The sequence below is a fragment of the Natrix helvetica genome (assembly GCF_964273705.1).
Source record: "Natrix helvetica genome assembly, chromosome: Z".
NCBI classification, from domain to species: domain Eukaryota; kingdom Metazoa; phylum Chordata; class Lepidosauria; order Squamata; family Natricidae; genus Natrix; species Natrix helvetica.
The window spans coordinates 16,879,660-16,899,628 of NC_138554.1; the positions used below are offsets into that span (position 1 = coordinate 16,879,660).

The window sequence follows — 19,969 nt, forward strand, 5'->3', positions numbered from 1 at the left end:
CGTGGCCATGGTGGGCATGGTCTAGTCAGCCTCCTGCACCATGGCAGAGGGGCCGTTTTCGCCTTCCCCAGGCTCCAGAACCTTTCCTCGAGCCTCTGGGAGGACAAAAACTGCTTCCCCCAGGCTCTTGAGGCCTTCCGAAGGTGAGAAATGGGCCTCTTTATGATCTTCCAGAACTTATGGGAGGCCTGTTTTTCCCCCTCCCTTTGCCTCCATGAGGTCCCTGCACTTACCGTATTTTTCAGAGTATAAGATGCACCTTTTCCCCTCAAAAAAGAGGGTGAAAATCTGGGTGCATCTTATACACTGAATACAGCATTTTTGGCCTCCTGAAACCCCACCCCTTTCATCAAAATGGCCATGAATAGCCTTTAGGAGGCTTCCAGAGTGCTCCTGGGGGCTGGGGAGGGCAGAAATGAGCGAAAAACCAACCATTTTTTGCTCATTTTGTCCCCCCCCCCAGCCCCCAGAAACACTCTATAAGCCTCCTAAATGCTATACATGCCCTTTTTTTTTGATGAAAAACAGGCCTGTTTTCATGAAAAATGGGCCATTTTGGGGAGGTCTGCAGAGTGCAAGAATTTTTTTTTAATTTGCCTCTTCAAAATCTTAGTGCGTCTTATACTCCAGTGCATCTTATACTCCAAAAATACTGTGAGATACTTGTTCTAACTACAATGGTTTCCACCAAGGTCCTCTGTCCCAGCGGGAACAGAGGTTTAATCCTATTGGTCGAAGGGTCTGACAGCTCCCTACAAAAGGGCTGCTGTCAGACTCAACTTTCGCTGGATTGTTCTCACTTGTTGTACTTAATAAAGAGCTGTTGTTACCGTTAAGCCTGTGTGTGCCTATCCATTACCCAATATAACAAATACGGTACCTCCCCCTCCAAAACGGGCCACGTGGAGACTCCTGGGTGGGCAGGGCCAGCTAGGGTTGGGATTTGAAGTGGCCATAACGTTAGCTACAAGCTCTCCCAAACCCAGGCAAACCTGTAGCAGCCCACCCCTTCCTGGATGATTGAGAATCTCCATAGACAGATTGGGAACAATTGAAAAAGATAGTTTTTTTTTAATGCAATGCTTTGAAGATTGGGGTCTCAGAATCTCATACACTTCAAGAAACAACCGTTTCTAGAAATTGCCCTATGTTTCGTCCTTGATGGCAGAGGAGCCTGTCTCTGAGGAAAATATATTTTGGAGACTAATGAGGCGAATCCTTTGGGATACCTTCCCAAGAGAAACTGAATGTATAAGAGAGATCCTCATGCTATGATCTAGACTCTTTCCCTTTCTTCTCCCCACTGAGTACACCCATCTGCCTTCATGTGCATGGAAGGGTGCACTGCAGCCAATGAAATACAGGAAGAGTCAACAGAAGACGGGGGCGATAATTAACAAGCAATTAGCTAAAGAGAAGAACTTGGCCAAATAGGTATTATTTAAATTCTTCCATGGCTTAAAACAGAAATGTGAACATAGGGGACCAATGTGTAGCCTTCTGCTTGCCACAGATAGGAAAAAAAAGTTTGTGTGATATCTTGGAGTCCTTAGTGGACAACCATTTATATATGAGCCAGCAGTGTGCAGCAACTGCCAAAGAAGCTAACACAGTTCTAGGCTGCATAAACAGAGGGATAGAATCAAGATCACGTGAAGTATTAATGCCACTTTATAAGGCCTTGGTAAAGCCACACTTGGAATATTGCATTCAGTTTTGGTCACCACAATGTAGAAAAGATGTGGAGACTCTAGAAAGAGTGCAGAGAAGAGCAACAAACATGATTGGAGGACTGGAGGCTAAAACATATGAAGAACGGTTGCAGGAACTGGGTATGTCTAGTTTAATAGAAAGAAGGTCTAGGAGAGACATGATAGCATTGTTCCAATATCTCAGGGGTTGCCACACAGAAGAGGGAGTCAAACTATTTTCCAAGGCACCTGAGGGTAGAACAAGAAGCAATGGGTGGAAACTAATCAAGGATAGAAGCAACTTAAAACTGAGGAGAAACTTCCTGAGTTATAACAATTAATCAGTGGAACAGCTTGCCTCCAGAAGTTGTGAATGCTCCAACACTGAAAGTCTTTAAGAAGATGTTGGATAGCCATTTGTCTGAAACGGTATAGGGTTTCCTGCCTAGGCAAGGGGTTGGACTAGAAGACCTCCAAGGTCCCTTCCAAGTCTGATATTGTATTGTATTATCTATTACTTTTTCTTTTTTCTAATAAGGAGGATCAGGAAACTAAATAACACTAATAAATATTTATTTATTTTAGCATATTTACTCAAGTGCTCCACGTCATAAACATATGGCTCTGGGCAGCATGCAACACAACAGTGAAAAACTCCCTCACAAATCTAAATCTAAACAATCATCAAGTGTTTTGCACACACAAATATTGTTATGCTCGAAACGGAGTAAATACTTTAGGAGTGGTCTAGGCAGGAATTACTTGTAGTAAAATTTATAGAAGGGACATAAATCACAAGTATATCTACAATAGATATGGAATTCTTTAGTTATCCACCAATTTATAATTACGGTGAGTACTCTTTGGATTTTTCCATAGTGTCAACTTTCTGGAAATAAAACTGGCTCAGGAAATCCTTTGGTTAAAGGAAAGAATATAAGTAGGTTTGTTTCCACGTGGAGACACCGCTTCTGAGTTTTGTCCTTGAAGTGGAAAAAAAATAAAATGTTGATTTTGTGTTTTACCGATTAGACTGATATGTTTTTATAGAAATAGTCAGTTTATATTATTAAGGAAAAACAAAAAGTTGTGATGTTAATGCTTTATTTTACTGCAATAGTGGAAGTCAATGTTTCTTCTTTATTTTTCCCCAGTTTTCCCTCATGTTTTCCTCTCCCTTTCCCACCCCCCACCACTCTGTCTTCCTATTTACTTTTGTATATTATCTTATAACCTAATAAAAAATGATAAATGATGAGGAAATCTTTTTCCAAATCTTGACACGTTTGTTGAATTTGACCAGGCACTTGGCTTGATGCTCTATCCAGATGACATTTTTCACAGATCTTAAGTGACGGATTCCCTGCACAAGAACCAGGGATCAGAGCAGTGGTGAAATTCAATTTTTTTTTACTACCGGTTCTGTGGGCATGGCTTGGTGGACATGCTGTGGCTTGGTGGACATGGTTTGGTGGGCTTGGCAGGGGAAGAATACTGCAAAATCTCCATTCCCATCCCAATCCAGGGAAAATATATTGCAAAATCTCCATTCCCACCCCACTCTGGGGCCAGCCAGAGGTGGCATTTGCCAGTTCTCTGAACTACTCAAAATTTCCGCTACCGGTTCTCCAAAACCTGTCAGAACCTACTGGATTTCACCCCTGGATCAGAGGGGCTAGGATATTCCCGTAACATACAGTAACTGTTTGCCAGTTACTGACAAGGGACTGAAACACATTACACAAGCCAGATAGTATCAGCTGGGCAGGTGAAAGACAGGAAACTGCCTTTGAAAGACAAGTGGTACTGGCATTAGATGCTGGTTCAATGTGTATTGATTGTGATAGCATGCATTCTCATTCTCCAGAAACGGTGGGTGGCTCATGTTTTAATCAGGAGAAGCTGGAAGAAAGGAAATCAAGGCTTCCATAAGTTGAGTCGTGGCTGCTGACAAACTTAATTCTACCCCAGAAGAATTTGGTATCTCTTTCTGAAGATTTCATGACTGCTTCATAGACGTTTAGAGGGGGGGAAATGGACCATTGAGAGTTACAGATTCAGAAGCATCCATACAAAGGTCAAAATGAGGACCCAGTTGATGAGTTCTTAAAGATCTACCATTTTTCGTCTTAAAACTCTGTTAAATCTTTAAAGTTAAAATGAGTACTTTGCAGTGAAATTCCAACTCCAATCCTAACTCAGCTATGAACTAGCAGATCAGCAAATTTTAATCCTGATAGGAAAAAAATATATATTTGTAGATCGGAGTAGAATTGTGGGGTCTTTGGTGTTCTCTGCACTTTGTAGTTTTCTGGCAAACATTTCATTACCAAACTAGGTAACATCATGAATGCTCTTGGCAGATGTTAACTAGTTTGGTAATGAAACATCTGCCAGAACAACCACCAAGCTCAGAGAGCACCAAGGATCCTACACACTTTAGCCCATGTGACATTTCTCAGCAAAAAAAATATATTATCTACAATAATATAGAGGGATGATATTTCAAACATTATAGAACTTGGGTACTCAGGTGTAAATTCTGTTATATGTACTATATGTTAAAAGATGGTGACAGCCAATAGCACCAAAATCCAGGAATTCATTTTGGTGAGCTTTGGAGACGGGCAGAAGAAACGCTTCCTGCTCCTCATTTTTTTCACTACTCTCTACATCCTTACTTTGGCTGAGAACATCATCATTATCACCGTGGTGGTCCTGGACACCATCTTGGCCCGGCTTCCCATGTACATCCTCCTGAGCAACTTTTCCTGGCTGGAGATGTGTTACGTGAGTACAACAGTGCCTCGTATGATCTTGGATCTGACCTCACCAAATGGGACCATCTCCTTCCATGCCTGCTTCCTTCAGTTCTACATCTTCTTTAGTCTTGGTGCCACTGAGTGCTTTTTCCTCTCAACCATGGCCTTGGATCGCTATTTGGCTATCTGCCACCCACTACGCTATCCCTACATCATGTCTCCCCATTCCTGCTATGGCCTGGTGGCTGTCTGTTGGATTCTTGGCTTTCTGTGGAATCTAATCCCAGTTGTTATGATCTCCAAGTTGGACTTCTGTGGTCCCAACATCATTGACCATTTGATATGTGATCCTGGACCCATCCTTTCCTTGGCCTGCTCTCCATTTGGAAATATGCTCCTTCGCTATCAATTTGCAATGAGCGCTCTGCTCATCTTACTCAACATGTTCTTTATTGTGTTATCCTACAGCGCTGTGGTTCTCACCTTAGTGAAAGCCACTCACCAAAGTGGCAGTAAGAAGGCCTTCTCCACCATATCCTTCCATCTCATGGTGGTCACTCTTTTCTATGGTTCCACAGCAGGAATGTATGTAGTCCCACGTGCAGAGAACCAGTCAGATATCACAAAAATTGTCACTGTCTTCTATACTGCCATTACACCTTTTCTCAATCCCATGATCTACTGTCTGAGGAATGATCAGATGAAGGAGGCCCTGGGCAGAGTGCAAAGAAGTAAGGTAACTATACTGAGATTTAACACAAATAAATGCTAGAAAACTATAAGAAAATAGTACAAATATAACTAACCATCCAAGGCTATTGCTGGCCCATCTGAAAACCATCACAGATCCTCTATTAGCCCCCTTGCAACTTGCCTACCAAGCTAATACATCAACAGATGATGCTGTTAATACGACTCTGCACTACATCCTATAACATCTTGAATCTCCAAAGACCTATGCAAAGGTCCTCTTTGTAGACTTCAGCTCAGCATTCAATACCATCATTCCAGATATTCTTCTAACTAAACTAAATCAGCTAGCTGTACCTGACCACACTTGTAAATGGATCATAAGCTTCGTAACAGACAGGAAGCAGCAAGTGAAGCTAGGCAAAATCACACCAAATACTGTAGAATTAGCACAGGAGCCTCCCAGGGCTGTGTGCTCTCTCTTCTTCTCTCTCCATACCAATGACTGCATCTCAAACGATCCATTCGTTAAACTACTGAGGTTTCCAGACAATACAACAGTGATTGGTCTCATTCGAGACAACGGCGAATCTGCATACAGATGGGAGGCTGAACAATTAGCCTTGTGGTGCAACCAGAACAATCTTGAACTAAATACACTCAAAACCATAGAAATGGTGGTAGGAGAAACCCTCCGATACTACCACCTCTTACAATACTAGACAACACAGTATCAACAGTAGGGACCTTAAAGTTTCTAGGATCTATCATATCTCAAGACTTAAAATGGGCACCTAACATCAAAAATGTCATCAGAAAGGCACAACAAAGAATGTTCTTTCTGCGCCAAGTCAGGAAGCTCAGGCTGCCCAAGGAACTGCTGATTCAGTGCTACAGAGGAATTATTGAGTCTGTCATCTGCACCTCCATGACTGTCTGGTTTAACTCTGCAACCAAACAAGACAGACACAGACTTCAGAGGATAATTAGGACTGCATAAAAAATAACTGCTACCAACCTGCCTCCCATTAAGGACCTGTAGACTGCATGAGTCAAAAGGAGGACTGTGAAAATAACTACAGACCTCTCACATCCTGGACATAATTTGTTTCAACTTCTACCCTCAAAACGACTATAGGGCACTGCACACCAGAACAACTAGAAATAAGGGCAGTTTTTTCCACCATGCCATCACTCTGCTAAACAACTAATTCCCACAACACTGTCAAACAATTTACTAAGTCTGCATTACTATTATTCTTCTCATCCTAGTACCTTATGACTATAACTTTGTCCCTTGTATCTTTACAATTTATATTGTTTTATTTAGCTTTCTAGTATGACTTGATTGCTTATTTATTATCCTATAAATATCACTGAGTGTTGCACCTTATGATTCTTAATGAATGTATTTTTATGTACACTGAGAGCATATGCACCAAAAACAAATTCCTTGTATGTCCACTCACAGTTGGCCAATAAAAAATTCCATTCATTCTATTCTAAAACAAACGTGGTTGCAGTTTGGAAAACAGGAATATCATTTTCTCATGAAGACCTCATCCTCATCTCATCCATCTATTCACTCTCTTAGTTTAGTAGAGTTTTTACTAATATTTTGAGGGATGCAATGAATCAGAAGTTAAAAATGATGAGCTTGACAGCTGACAGCACGGGTTTGAGACCAGAGCACTGAACCACAGGGTGAGCTCCCATTCTTGCCCCCAGTTCCTACCCCTCCCCAGCAGTTTGAAAGCATGAAAACCCGAGTAGATAAATAGGTATCACTTTGGTGGGGAGATAAAGTGCTCCTTGCACCTTAGGGCATAATCATGATGACCACAGAAATGACTTCAGAAACACTGGCTCCCTCAGCTAAGAAACGAAGATGGGGACTCTCCCGCTAGAGTCCCGACATAACTCAAAGGAGAAACCTTTATTTTTACCTTTAGAATGTGTAGTTTTAGTGTTTTAACATTCTAATTATATTTTTACTTGTTTATAACTTGTAAGCCACCCAGAGTCACCTTGTAGGGGAGATGGGCAGCATAAAAATTTAATAAATAAATGAAATAAATACTCTCATGAAGTATTTTGCATGGTCTAATGCAGGGGTCCTCAAACTTTTTAAACAGGGGGGCAATTCACGGTCCCTCAGACTGCCCTGGGGGGCGGACTGACCAGGTGGGTGTGGCTAGTTGGTCATGTGACTGGGGGCGTGGCTAGGTGGTCATGTGACTTGGTGGGCGTGGCTGGGTGGGCATGTGACTGGGTGGGCATGGCCAATTTAGAAGTCCATTTGGATGCTCCCTGGATAATAAGGCCGATGGTGAGGGGCGGGGCGAAAAGCAGGGCTTCGTGGGCCAGATATTTTGCATTGGTGGGCCATATCCAGCCCATGGGCCGTAGTTTGAGGATCAGTGGTCTAATGCAAAACCTTACTGGGAAATTAAAAGTGTATTTCTTTATGTTTTTAGGCAATCTTTCTTTTTTCAGAACTGATTTCTATTTCATGTTGGTTTATAGCCAAACTATAGAATGTCTGATAGCCAAAATTCATTAATGCTTTTTATAAAACCCTTGATTATCTTTTTTTTTTGCTTAACCTTGTTGTGTTATGTCTGAAAGAGGAGGAACTGCCAATAAATAACCTATTATACATTCCTCTTCTCTCTGTCATTCAACTGTCACTTTCTCTTCCTGCAAGGATATGGAAAAATTTATATATATAAATGTATCTTAATTAAATGGTTGTGTAGCTCTGAAAATGGATGTATTAAGTCAAAAGCAAAATATACTTAATATAAGTATAAAAATACTTTTAATTAAATGTGAAATATTCAGCTATGGACTTCTCCATTTTGTGTTGGTCTTTCAAAATGCTTGCCTTTTTTAATGAATTTATATATAGCTTGATTATCTTGGTGTGGAATAAATAAAGTATTGTTATTGATGGTGGCAATGATGCTTCTTTTTCATGTTTTCCTTTTGTGCCTTTTTTTAAGCTTGGAATTTTCTGTCTACTGTTTTTAATGCTTTCAATGATGGTCCATCAGGTAACCTGGGCCTATGCAATGACAGGTGTTAAAAGTTAGGTCATTGTATCATTAAAGCATTGATGATGTTACGTAGTTAGGTAACGAAATGTCTTCAAGAAAATAACCAAGCTCAAAGAGCACCAAAGACTCCATAATTCAACCCTGAACTACAAATATATTCTATTCTATTCTCTTCCATACCCTCCATGACCAAACATGTAGTATGATTTCAGGTTTGTTTATACCCCACCATTTTACATCCCATAATATTATTACTTCGGAATATTAGATATTGAGAATTATTTCAAAATATGTTTTTCTAGAGTAGAAGGAGATATGGCTAGTATCTTAGGTTTCTGAATTGAACTTTTCTTGCTATTCATCTTGTGGAACTATTTTGTCTTCATCAAAAGATGAATTGAGAAACTGGGAAGATTGCAAACAGAAGATGATAGCAATAGAAATATCACTTAGACTTATATACCGCTTCACATTGCTTTCCGGCCCTCTGTAAGCAGTTTGCACAGTCAGCATATTGCCCCCAACAATCTGGGTCCTATTTTACCTACCTCAGAAGGATGGAAGGCTGAGTCAATCTTGAGCCTGGTGAGAGTCGAACTGCCAAATTTGCAGTCAGCAGAAGTAGCCTTCAGTGCTGTATTCTAACCACTGCACCACCACAGCTCTTCTGATACGAAGGTCTAATACTAAGACCTCTCCTTACAACTCTTTTGAAGGGGCTGGAAAGGTTATTTTAATGATATATTCTAAATACCTCAGGCATAAGGCCAGTAAACAGATTGCCCAGAGCTACCAAAAGCCAGTTTGATCTAGGCCTGGAGACTAAAACATATGAAAAACAGTTGCAGGGTTTGGGTTTGGCTAGTCTAGAGAAAAGAAAGACTAGGTGGGGTGTGTACGACATGTAGCAGTATTCCAGTATTTGAGAGGCTGCCACAAAGTGGAGGGGGTCAATTTATTTCCCAAACAGTGATGTGCGGTGAGGTTTATGGCTGGTGAGGCACTGACACAGTGGTGGGTTTCAAATATTTTTAGACTTGTGGACTTCAACTCCCAGAATTCCACAGCCAGGCATGCCCAGTTCCGATTTAAAACAACAGCATTTGCTTTTCTCCTTTGCAAAATAAGTTTCCTTTTTTCTTTTTCTTCTCCCTTCCCCTCCTTCCTCCCTCTCTCCCTTCCTCCCCCTCTCTCAAACACACACACACACACACACACACACACACACACACACACAGAAGTTGGATTGGACTATCTCTCCTAACCCCTTCCCTCTCTCACTCACTTTCAAAACACACACACACACAAGTTGGATTGGATATCTTTTCCAGTGGCTTGAAAGCAGCTCCTCTTCCCTCCCCCCCCCCTCCCCATTCCCCTGCTGCCTTCCCCAAACACCTCCACCATTGCAAATGCAGCCTGCTGTCTGGGTGGAAAATGCCTGGAATGCAATAAAGCCCACCCACTCACCTCCAGCTGGTAGGCTGGGGTGAGAGGAGAGGCAGAGAAGCCGGAGGGGAGCTGATCCGAGCCTTCCAAAAGAAAGAGGCTGGGGGAAAGTGTGTGTGCTACAGCATGGCTCTTTGCCTGGCTTCCGTGGATGACTCTGTTTAACTGTTAAACAAAAGCCTCTTAAAAAGTGCCCTCTACTATGAGGCAGGAGAACTGCGTGCCTCACCTACATCAGGAATTTTTAGGCTTTTAACCCTTGCTTAACTCTGCTCAAATGATCATAAAACGCCTACAGTCAGACTAGATGAGGCATGCAGTTCTCCTGCCTCATAGTAGAGGGCGCTTTTTTAGAGGCTTTTTTAAATAGTTAAGCAGAGTCATCCACGGTGAGGCAGCAACTAGCTCAGCTTTTTCCTTTTACATTTTTTTTCTTTTCATGATGAGAGCAGTGAGGCTGTGCCTCACTTGCCTCACCTGACTGCACGTCACTGTTCCCAAAGCACCTGAAGGCAGGATAAGAAACAATGGATGGAAACTAATCAAGGAGAGAAGCAACCTGGAGTTAAGGAGAAACTTCCTAACAGTGAGGGCAATTAACAGTGGAACGGCTTGCTTCATCACTGCTTCATCACTGGAGGTTTTTAAGAAGAGACTGGACTGCCACTTGTCTCAAGTGGTATAGGGCAGAGATGGTATTCAGCCAGTTCTGACAGGTTCTGCAGAACAGGTAGCAGAAATTTTGAGTAGTTTGGAGAACCAGCAAATAGGCTGGCCACAGCCCCGCTGCCTCCCTGCTGATCTTCTTTTGTTGCCCAGAACAGGAGAATGGAGCTAGAAAGCAAGTTAGTGGGGTGGGGAGGAAATGGGGATTTTGCAATATCCTTCCCCTGCCGTGCCCACCAAGCCATGCCCACAGAACTGGTAGTAAAAATGTTTGAATCCCACCCTTGATATAGGGTCTCCTACTTGAGCAGGAGGTCGGACTAGAAAACCTCCAAGGTCCCTTCTAATTCTATTCTGATTAAACTAGTGGTTAAGGCTCTGGGCTAGAGACCATGAGTTCTAATCCCACCTTAGCCGTGAAAACCAGCTGTGTGACTTTGGGCCATTCCCTCCCTCTCAGCCCAATTCACCTCACAGGTCTTTTGTTGTGGGAAAAATAAGAGGAGGAAAGTGTGCTGGGTATGTTCACCACCTTGAGTTATTCGTACAAATACTAAAAGTGGGATACAAATAAATAAACTTGCAGCAAATGTTCAGGCATTTTAATTTCAACTAATGAAAAAGTACATATACATGGATATAAGTATGTGAGGCAAATCATAAATTGAGCTGGACAGTTTATATTTACATTTGATTATCTGCATATTTTATAATTTCCCATTTATTATCAGAGTTCATATACTTTATTTAACACTGAATATCTGGATTGGGAGCCATTGTTTATAACCATGGTTTATTGTAAAATGGTTTCTTTATACACAACACGCTAGCCCAAGAATCACAGCGGTAACAAACACACAATACAATACACCAAAGCAGAGAAAAACACGTGATATTTTAGCATTGAGTAGGAATTTGGTCACAGCAATTTGGTGACACCATTAGATGATTGCTGATCATATCCGAGTCATTCTAAAATCCTTCAATCTGAAATAGAATAACCACCCAATGGTTGCCTGCCTTCAGTCTGATTGAGTCATTCTAAAATCCCTCAATCTGAAATAGAATAAACACCCAATGGTTGCCTGCCTTCAGTCTGATTGAGTCATTCTAAAATCCCTCAATCTGAAATAGAATAAACACCCAATGGTTGCATGCCTTCAGTCTGATTGATTAATAGCAATATATTGATGGACATTGTAAAATCTTCTTTCTAGTAAAACAGATAGAGATGAAGAATCTGTAAATTATGATGAGTACTATGGACAAGCTACAGTCCTGTACCAGTGGTGGGATTCAAATTTTTTTTACTACTGATTCTGTGGGCGTGGTCTGGTGGGCGTGGCAGGGAAAGGATACTGTAAAATCCACATTCCCTCCCCACTCCAGGGAAAGGTTACTGCAAAGTCCTCATTCCCTCCTGATCAACTGGGACTTGGGAGGTGAAGAATAGATGCCTAGCTACTGAAGACGTTAGTCAAAGAGACCCCCTTTTCCTGCCCCCTTCAAATTTTAGCTTATTTTACTTATTTTTATGCTTATCCTGGAAATTCCTAGACTGGCTGAAGACCTGTGCACAAGAAGGGAGCAACTAAAGGCTGCAGTGTGCAAATGCCTTTAGACAAGAGTATTGTGTCTAGTAGTTAAGGTGTTGGCTTAGAAATCAGGAAAGCTTGAATTCTAGTCCCATCTGGCTGGGTGACTTTGGGTTAGTCACTCTCTCTTAGTCCAAGCCATTTGGACTAAGGGTTGAGGTCAGTGGTGGGATTCAAATTTTTTACTACCACTTCTGTGGGCATGGCTTGGTGGACATGGTGTGGCTTGATGGGTGTGGCTTGGTGGGTATGGCAGGGGAAGGTTACTGCAAAATCCCCATTTCCTCCCCATCAGCAGGGACTCTGGAGGCAGAGAATAGATGGGGCGGGGCCAGTCACATGTGGTATTTACCAGTTCTCTGACTACTACCAGTTCTCCAGAACTGGTCAGAACCTGCTGAATATCACCTCTGTCCTGTACCAAACAGTATCTCAAATAAAACTGACATTTCTGTTCCTTAAGCATGATAACTTTGTATATCCGATATTAGTAGTTTAAACTTTCATTGTGCTCTAGTCCCTAATTGTTTTACTTATTTTTATACATGAAAATAAATAACAATCATGTAATTTTACATTTAAAATATCCTAGAAGGGGAAAGGGCCTGATCTCTTGACTAACGTCCAGACCAACCATCCACGAATCACAGTCCCTAATTTTCCTGGAATAGTGTCCTTTTTATAGCATCTTTCATCTCCTTGTTCCTCAAGCTGTAGATGAGTGGGTTGAGCAAAGGGGTCAGCACCGAATAGAAAAGGGTCACGACTTTGTTGCTTCCTCCTGAAGCTTCGGGAGCTACATAGGTGACCATGATAGAGCCATAGAAGAGGCTTACCACCAGCATATGCGAGGTACATGTGGAAAATGCCTTCCGTCTCCCAGTGCTTGAAGGCAGCCTCATTACAGTCCGGAGAAGTGTAGCATAGGAGCAAACAATGAAGAGGAAGGGGCCAAAAATAGCAATGGAGCTCAGGCTGTAGAAGGCCAGTTCTGTGCCCGGAGCTGGAGTGCATGAAGAAGCCAACAGTGGCCCTGGGTCGCAGATAAAGTGATCGAGGACGTTGGAGCCACAGAAATGGAGCTGGGAAATCAAAATGATGGGGGCCAGAAACCAGAGAAAGCCAGAGGCCCAGCAGGAAGCAGCCAGGATGCAGCAGAACCTTTGAGACATGAGCACTGGGTATCGCAAGGGGTGGCAGATGGCCAAGTATCGGTCTAAGGCCATGGCAGCAAGAAGGAAGCTTTCGGTGGTTCCCATAGAAAAGAAAAAATAGAACTGGAGGAAACAGCCATGGAAAGAGATGGCAGCTGGTAGAGGAGAGGTCAGATCGAAGAGCATCCTGGGTACCGTTGTGGTTACGTAGCACATCTCTAGGCCAGAGAAGTTTCCCAGGAGGATGTACATGGGCAGGCGGCTGAGTCGAGAGTCCAAGAGAACAGCCCACACAATGCAGAGGTTCCCCAGCAAGGTGAAGGCATAGCAAACGGAAAGGAGGGAGCACAGGAGCAGCTGGAATGCGGGCGAAAGGGATGGGAAGCCCAGGAGGACAAAGCCCGTCGTCACCCTGGTACGGTTGACTTGATCCAAAGAGTTGTACCTCTGTTGATATGAGAATCACATCAGAAAAACAGTCAACATCTGAAAGAAACCGTGCCCTGACCTACTTCCCCAACTTGGATATGTCGTCTTTCCAGTAATTGCCATAAAAGCTGCCCAATTCTGGGAGTTGAAATCTACATTTAGAGGTGGTCCAAGACCAGAGGTGAAATTCAGCAGGTTCAGATAGGTTTTGGAGAATCAGTCGTGGAAATTTTGAGTAGTTTGGAGAATTGGTAAATATCACCTCTGGCTGGCCCCAGAATGGGGTGGGAATGGAGATTTTGCAATATCCTTCCCCCTGGAGTGGCCATGCCCACCAAGCCACGGCCATACAACTGGTATGGTAGTAAACAAATTTGAACTTCACCATTATCCAAGACCATTATGGATTAAACATGACTTGAGGTTCACTGGCCTGAAAGCTCTCTGCTACTGTTCTCCACTTCTAAATTCAGATAGGCAATATCTTTTAAATTATCCACAAGGTTATTCACTAACTATCACTCAATGATCAATTTTTGCTATGAACATTAATGTCTCTGTCCCTGGGCAGGAATACATGAGAAATGGTAGAAAGAAAAGTTGGAGAATTTATAAAAGAAAACGACAAAGATTGAAGAATATATCTTAGAAAGCAGAAAGGCAGAACTGAGTTTCAGAGTGATGAGGAATTTAAAGGTCAAGAGAAAATAACAGAAAGAAAATTGGAAGAAAAATTATTTTAAAATAATGCTTTCTTTAATGCAGAAACCCTTCTTTAGTTGTCAAAAGGATACTAAGTGTAATATTTCTGAGAAAAAATAGTCAATTGTCAAATACACACTACGAGGTATTTTGATATTAAATGATTGTAGAGTTATCAACGTAAATCTGTTTTAACACCCGAAATCTGAATTAAAGTTAGAGATAGCTGAGTTTGGGACTGAAATTTCATAAATACTGAGCATCCTTTAAGTTAAGAATGCACATAAATATTTCTAAGAATGAAGATTTTTTTCCCGTTGCTTCACCTCTCCGGTTTTCTAAGGGGGGGGGAATCACTTTTGTGGTTTTTACTTTCTTTTAGTGTACTTTTCACCTGCCCAACTTTGTTTTTCTCTTTTCAGGAAACCCAAAGGGGTCCTAAATGATGGTCTCGTTGCCTTTTATTTTCATAACTTCCCTACGAAGCTGGCTTATGCTATTCAAAACTGAGTAACTGTTCCCAAAAAATGAACATTGATCTACTCCATCTATTCAAGACCTACAGACCTTCTCACTGTATCCCAAATACTTTGTAAACAAAAAATGGGAATATTCCACCAATGCTAAACCTATTTAACCTCAAATAACTTAGTTTACAGGCGCACAGCATCCCATAGATCATTGAATCCAACTTCTGCTAAATCTAAATTATGCATCCCAGCCGAGGAATGTTGCTGATTCCTTCAAAATCTCCAATGAAGAACAGCCCATCATTTCAGGATGACGGTTTCCACCACTGAATTGGTCTTACCATTATTATTTCCCCCCTAAAATTTAATCCAAACTACTTCTCTATGACTTCAATCTGTCACTCTAAGTCCTGTGCTGTGAAACAAGAGGGAACAAATATGAATCTCTTAGAATGCTTGTAGAATGCTATCATAGAGTCATATAGACATCATTTATCCAGGGTAAACATGGCCAGAATCCTTCTGTCTTATAGAAATTGCTTCCTGAATCATCCTTATTAATCTTCTTTGGGCATTATCCTGTTACAGTTGTCCCATCACCCAAGTTTTCTAGGGTGTTCCCAAACTCATTTACTAACTGTCACTGCAATGTTATCAAAGAACATTCAAGAGTTCAATTCTGACCGGCTCCAGGTTGACTCAGCCTTCCATCCTTCCAAGGTCAGTAAAATGAGGACCCAGATTGTTGGGGGCAATAGGCTGACTCTGTAAACTGCTAAGAGAGGGCTGTAAAGCACTGTGAAGAGGTATATAAGTCTAAGTGCTATTGCTATTGCTACAAAGTTAGCTTCCCCTGATCCATTACTGTCCATTGATCTACTGCTTACAACACGTCCCACCAGTTTCACAACCATGAGATGTAGTCTACCACCTCTGTTTTGAAGAATCAGGATTGTTTCTGAAATAGTCCTTAAAGTTTGTAAAATCAGAATTCCTTACCACAAATTCGGAGACATCCCACGGTGACATCTGTCATGCTAATTTCATCTGTCCAGAACTGGGGCACAAGGAAATTAGAGAAGAAGAGAAAATAAGAGGTAGTCAACTGTACTGTAGATGCAGAAACACATGAGTAATATCCTACATGTATTGGTCCCCATGTTAAAATGTCTTTGATATAAACATGCTGATTATCTGCCATCAAGTCAGCATTAACTTCTAACAATAAAACCAGACCTTCTCCAGATGAACTAAACTTATTGCTTCACTACATGTAACTTTAGATCTATGTGTGTTTTTCAAGTTTGCCAACAAGCGCAATGTTTGATATACCAAAGTTTTGCTTTTCCTCTCTATTCCTTCTCCTAAACTCAAAGAAAGGTTAAAACTTCCTTTAAATCAAGGGTGAAGAGGATTCCTTCTTCAGCTCTAGAAGGAGAATTAATAGGTTAAAGAGTTGTGTTAATTTGGAAGTCCATCCGCAGTTCCATTTCTTTTATGAATTCAAGGACGGTAGAACAATTGGATTTACTGATTAGAACCTAAGAAGGTTAGTTAATAGAAAAAATACCAGTGCAAATCTTACCTGATTTGGAAGATTTCGCTGCAAATCCACCCAACTTCTCTATTATGAGGAGTTCAAAGTAAAAGAAACCTGACATTGTATTTCCATTATTTAAGGTCTCGAGAGGTTCTTGTCCACAGAGAGTGAGGAAGAGATAGTGAACTTGGGATGTTTTCACTGGTTTAGTAGTAGCTGTGGTCAGATGCATGAGTCCTTCTGGCTGAGAACCCTTGTAGACCAGAATCAGAATAGAGCTGTAAGGACCTTAGAGGTCTTCTAGTCCAGCCCCCTGCTCAAGAAGGAGATCCTATACCATCTCAGACAAGTGGCTGTTCAGTCTCTTCTTAAAAACCTCCAGTGATGAAGCACCCACAACTTCTGAAGGCAACTTCTGTTCCACTGGTCAATTGTCCTCACTGTTAAGCAGTTTCTCCTTAGTTCTAAGTTGCTTCTCTTCTTGATTAGTCTCCATCCATTGTTTCTTATCCTGCCTTTAGATGCTTTGGTAAATAAGTTTACCCCCTCCTCTTTGTGGCAGCCTCTCAGATACTGGAATACTGTTATCATATCCCCCTCATCTTTCTTTTCTCTAGACTAGATAAACCCAAATCCTGCCACATTCTTCACATGTTTTAGTCTCCAGGCCTTCCATCGCCTTGAGTTTCTTTGCGCTTTTTCCAAAATCTCATCTTTTTTGTAATATGGTGGCCAAAACTGGATGTACTATTCTAGGTGTGATCTTACTAAGGCTTTATAAAGTGGTGCTAATACCAAGAGGATGGCAGGAGTCAGAGTAGCTCCCACTTTCGTTACTATCCAGTTGGATTTCTGCAATATATTTTATGCTGGTTTGCTTTTTAGCACTAGTCAGAAACTTCAACAGGCCCAACATGTAAGGGCCATGTTCTTAACTGCCTTTTGGTATTGGGAACACAGAACACTGATATTGTGGGCTGTGTACCACTTATGAAGGGGCCATGATGGCTCAGCAGTTTAAAGCACTGAGCTTCTCAGCTGGGAAGCTGACAGTCCAGGTTTGACACCCAGGCACTGCACAAAGGGGGTGAGCTCCCATTCCTTGGTCCACCTCCTGCTCACTTAGCAGTTTGAAAGCGCGGGCAGATTAATAAGTACCACTTTGGTGTGAATGTAATAGCATTCCATGTACCTTTGTTGTATTGCTATGCTGGTGTTCTGGTTTCCTTAAAAAGTATGAATCAGAGTCTTGGTCCCGGAAGAACCTCTTTTATTTACACGAATGTGAATTCCTTTCATTCACAGTCAGCAAGGCTTGGCAAACAGTCTTTCAGAGGAATATTTATCAACACGAACCTTATCTCGCTCGGAGAGCTACCAGATAATTAGTTTCCAAATGCAGGGAAAGGCAACACTTGGCATAGAGTCTCTTATAGTCACAAACATAACTTTCCACTCTTGAACCGACCGAAGGAGATGAATTGTTTCCTGCAAAAGCCCACTCCCTGTTCGCTCCTCTTTTGTTTCCCATAAGAGGGGCCAATCACCTCCAAGGTGTGGCTTTACTCCTAGGTTGACCCTGTGTCAGGCGTTCTAAATACCATGCAGAATTAAATCATTGTCCAAGGCAAAGTTATCCTTAAAGGTCCAATTTATTCATGCAGGCAAGTTAGCACGTCTATGGAATTCCAACTGTAATGTTCTTCCTGGAATTCCACCCAGTTGAAAGTTCATGATCTATCCCCACACCCACAAATCCATCACATGTTCCAATCATCATCTTCCACACTGGCATCTACACCCCTCTGTTTCCAGTCAGGTGTCGAGGTGCGGAGACAAAAGATGACCTTGGCTTCTATAAAAGAATGACAACAATACATTCCACAATCCTACTCCTTTCTATTCTCCCCTCCCAACTACTACACTAATGAAACACATAGGAAATTAATAAAAAGTGTGGCAGGCCAAAGATCCTAAAAATAACATAACTACAGGCCTGACACCCTGCTTTCTTAGTTGTTCTTGTCTTCTGGCAACTCTGTGCATGCGCACACTGGGAACAGGCTCCAGCTGTTCCTCTGCCTCACTGCTGTCTAGCTCCCTCTCTGCCTCAGACACAGAGCCCTCATCTGAGCTTTCCTCAACTCCCAAGACTGGTCCATGTTCCTCCCCAACCTCCTCACTCTTTGACTCTGCTGCCAGCTCTGCTGGCCTCCGGCAGGCCACAACAGTTGGCCACATGACCACAGAAATGTTTTCAGATAACGGTGGATCCTTTGGCCAAGAAACAGAGATGAGTACCACCGCCCAGACTCATACATGACTGGACAGGGAAACCTTTATCTCTACTACTAGTTAAGAACACAAACAGAGCCCTTCGTAACCTATTCCTGGAATCTTTGTAATCTAGTCCTGGAATCTGTTCTCATAGCGGCCAACCAATTGCAAGAAACCCACAAGTCTTCCAGGAGATGCGTTTCAGAGGCATCCAGAGACTTCCATCCAGGTTAATAACCAATGATTCCCATCACTTCCATGAACTGGTCCACCCTTTTCCTGAAGCCAGCCCAGATAGTACCAGCGCAACATCTCGTGGTAGCAAATTCCCAATTTGAATTAATTGCCAATTGGTTTGGAGGTACAACTGAGCCATTTGTCAGGCCTGGAAGCCATTTTGTGGGATTGGATCTCAGGCCTGCCACATTTAATGCTGTGGGAAACTCGGAGGGGGTGGTGGTATGGAGCTGGTGAGATATATAGTCAAAATAACATTCCTTTCTCCAAGAGCCAAGGCCACTCCACCCTGGACCTGGAGAGGTGTGACTGGGAAGCATCTCCAGTTGGGACGGTGATTGATTAGGCTATGTAATGGACTTGTGGATGCTGGGCAGGGACTTGGATTTTCTTTTGGGTGAGGAAAACCCAGACACTTTCAGATTCGGATTTTCCCAGATGTGCCAATATGACAGCTCTAATAAAATGGAGCTTTGAGGAAACTCAGGCCTCAGAGTCTTTTTTTATTAGGGCAGTGGTAGGATTCAATTTTTTTCACTACCGGTTCTGAGGGCATGGCTTAGTGAGCGTGGCTTGGTGGGCGTGGCTTGGTGGGCGTAGCAGGGGAAGGATACTGTAAAATCTCCATTCCCTCCCAATCAGCTGGGAATCGGGAGGCAGAGAATAGATGGGGACGGGGCCAGTCAGAAGTGGTATTTACCAGTTCTCTGGATTACTCAAAACTTCTGCTACCATTCTCCAGAACTGGTCAGAACTTTCTGAATATCACCTCTGCATTGGGGTGTTACTTGGAGCCCCGACATTCTTCGTGTTGAACGTAAAGCCCTTCATGGCTTGATTGGAGGGATTTGCACATCAATCTGCTCTAAAATATTTGGTCCTAATCTTATAGAAGCAGTTGTTTGCAGTTTCCCCTCTGTACAGGAATGTAGAATGAGAAATTCTGGCACGTTCTCAAGTTCAGTTATAAGATCTTACAAAAATAAAATAATATCACTATAATCCTTGAAATGCATGTTTCATTACCTGTCCTATCACAAATGGCCCCGTACACTTCCAGGATAAAAACAGGGGTTGAAGATATGTGTGTGTGTTTGTGTGTGTGTGTGTCTGTCTGTCTGTCTGTGTGTTGCGTTGCTTTTCTGTTTTCATTCAGGTTTTTCCAGTGCCGTTATTTGTTTCTGTTGTTCTGTGGATGTTTTAACTATCACTATGCCTTCTACTCTGTAAGTCACAGCATGTTTAGAT

General features: G+C 42.2%; 2 protein-coding genes across 2 annotated transcripts; one reads left to right on the forward strand and one right to left on the reverse strand.

Annotated features, from left to right (window-relative positions):
* Positions 1–4,259: 4,259 nt before the first annotated feature.
* On the forward strand, positions 4,260–5,225 carry LOC309401318 (olfactory receptor 11G2-like; the record flags this gene model as incomplete). Its single annotated transcript, XM_081970386.1, has 1 exon — positions 4,260–5,225. The coding sequence occupies one exon, from the start codon at positions 4,260–4,262 to the stop codon at positions 5,223–5,225; it is 966 nt and encodes a 321-aa protein (XP_081826512.1).
* Positions 5,226–12,565: 7,340 nt separating this feature from the next.
* On the reverse strand, positions 12,566–15,696 carry LOC309401047 (olfactory receptor 11G2-like; the record flags this gene model as incomplete). The annotated part of the gene is made up of 2 exons (XM_081969986.1): positions 12,566–13,513; positions 15,667–15,696. The coding sequence occupies 2 exons, from the start codon at positions 15,694–15,696 to the stop codon at positions 12,566–12,568; spliced, it is 978 nt and encodes a 325-aa protein (XP_081826112.1).
* Positions 15,697–19,969: the final 4,273 nt, after the last annotated feature.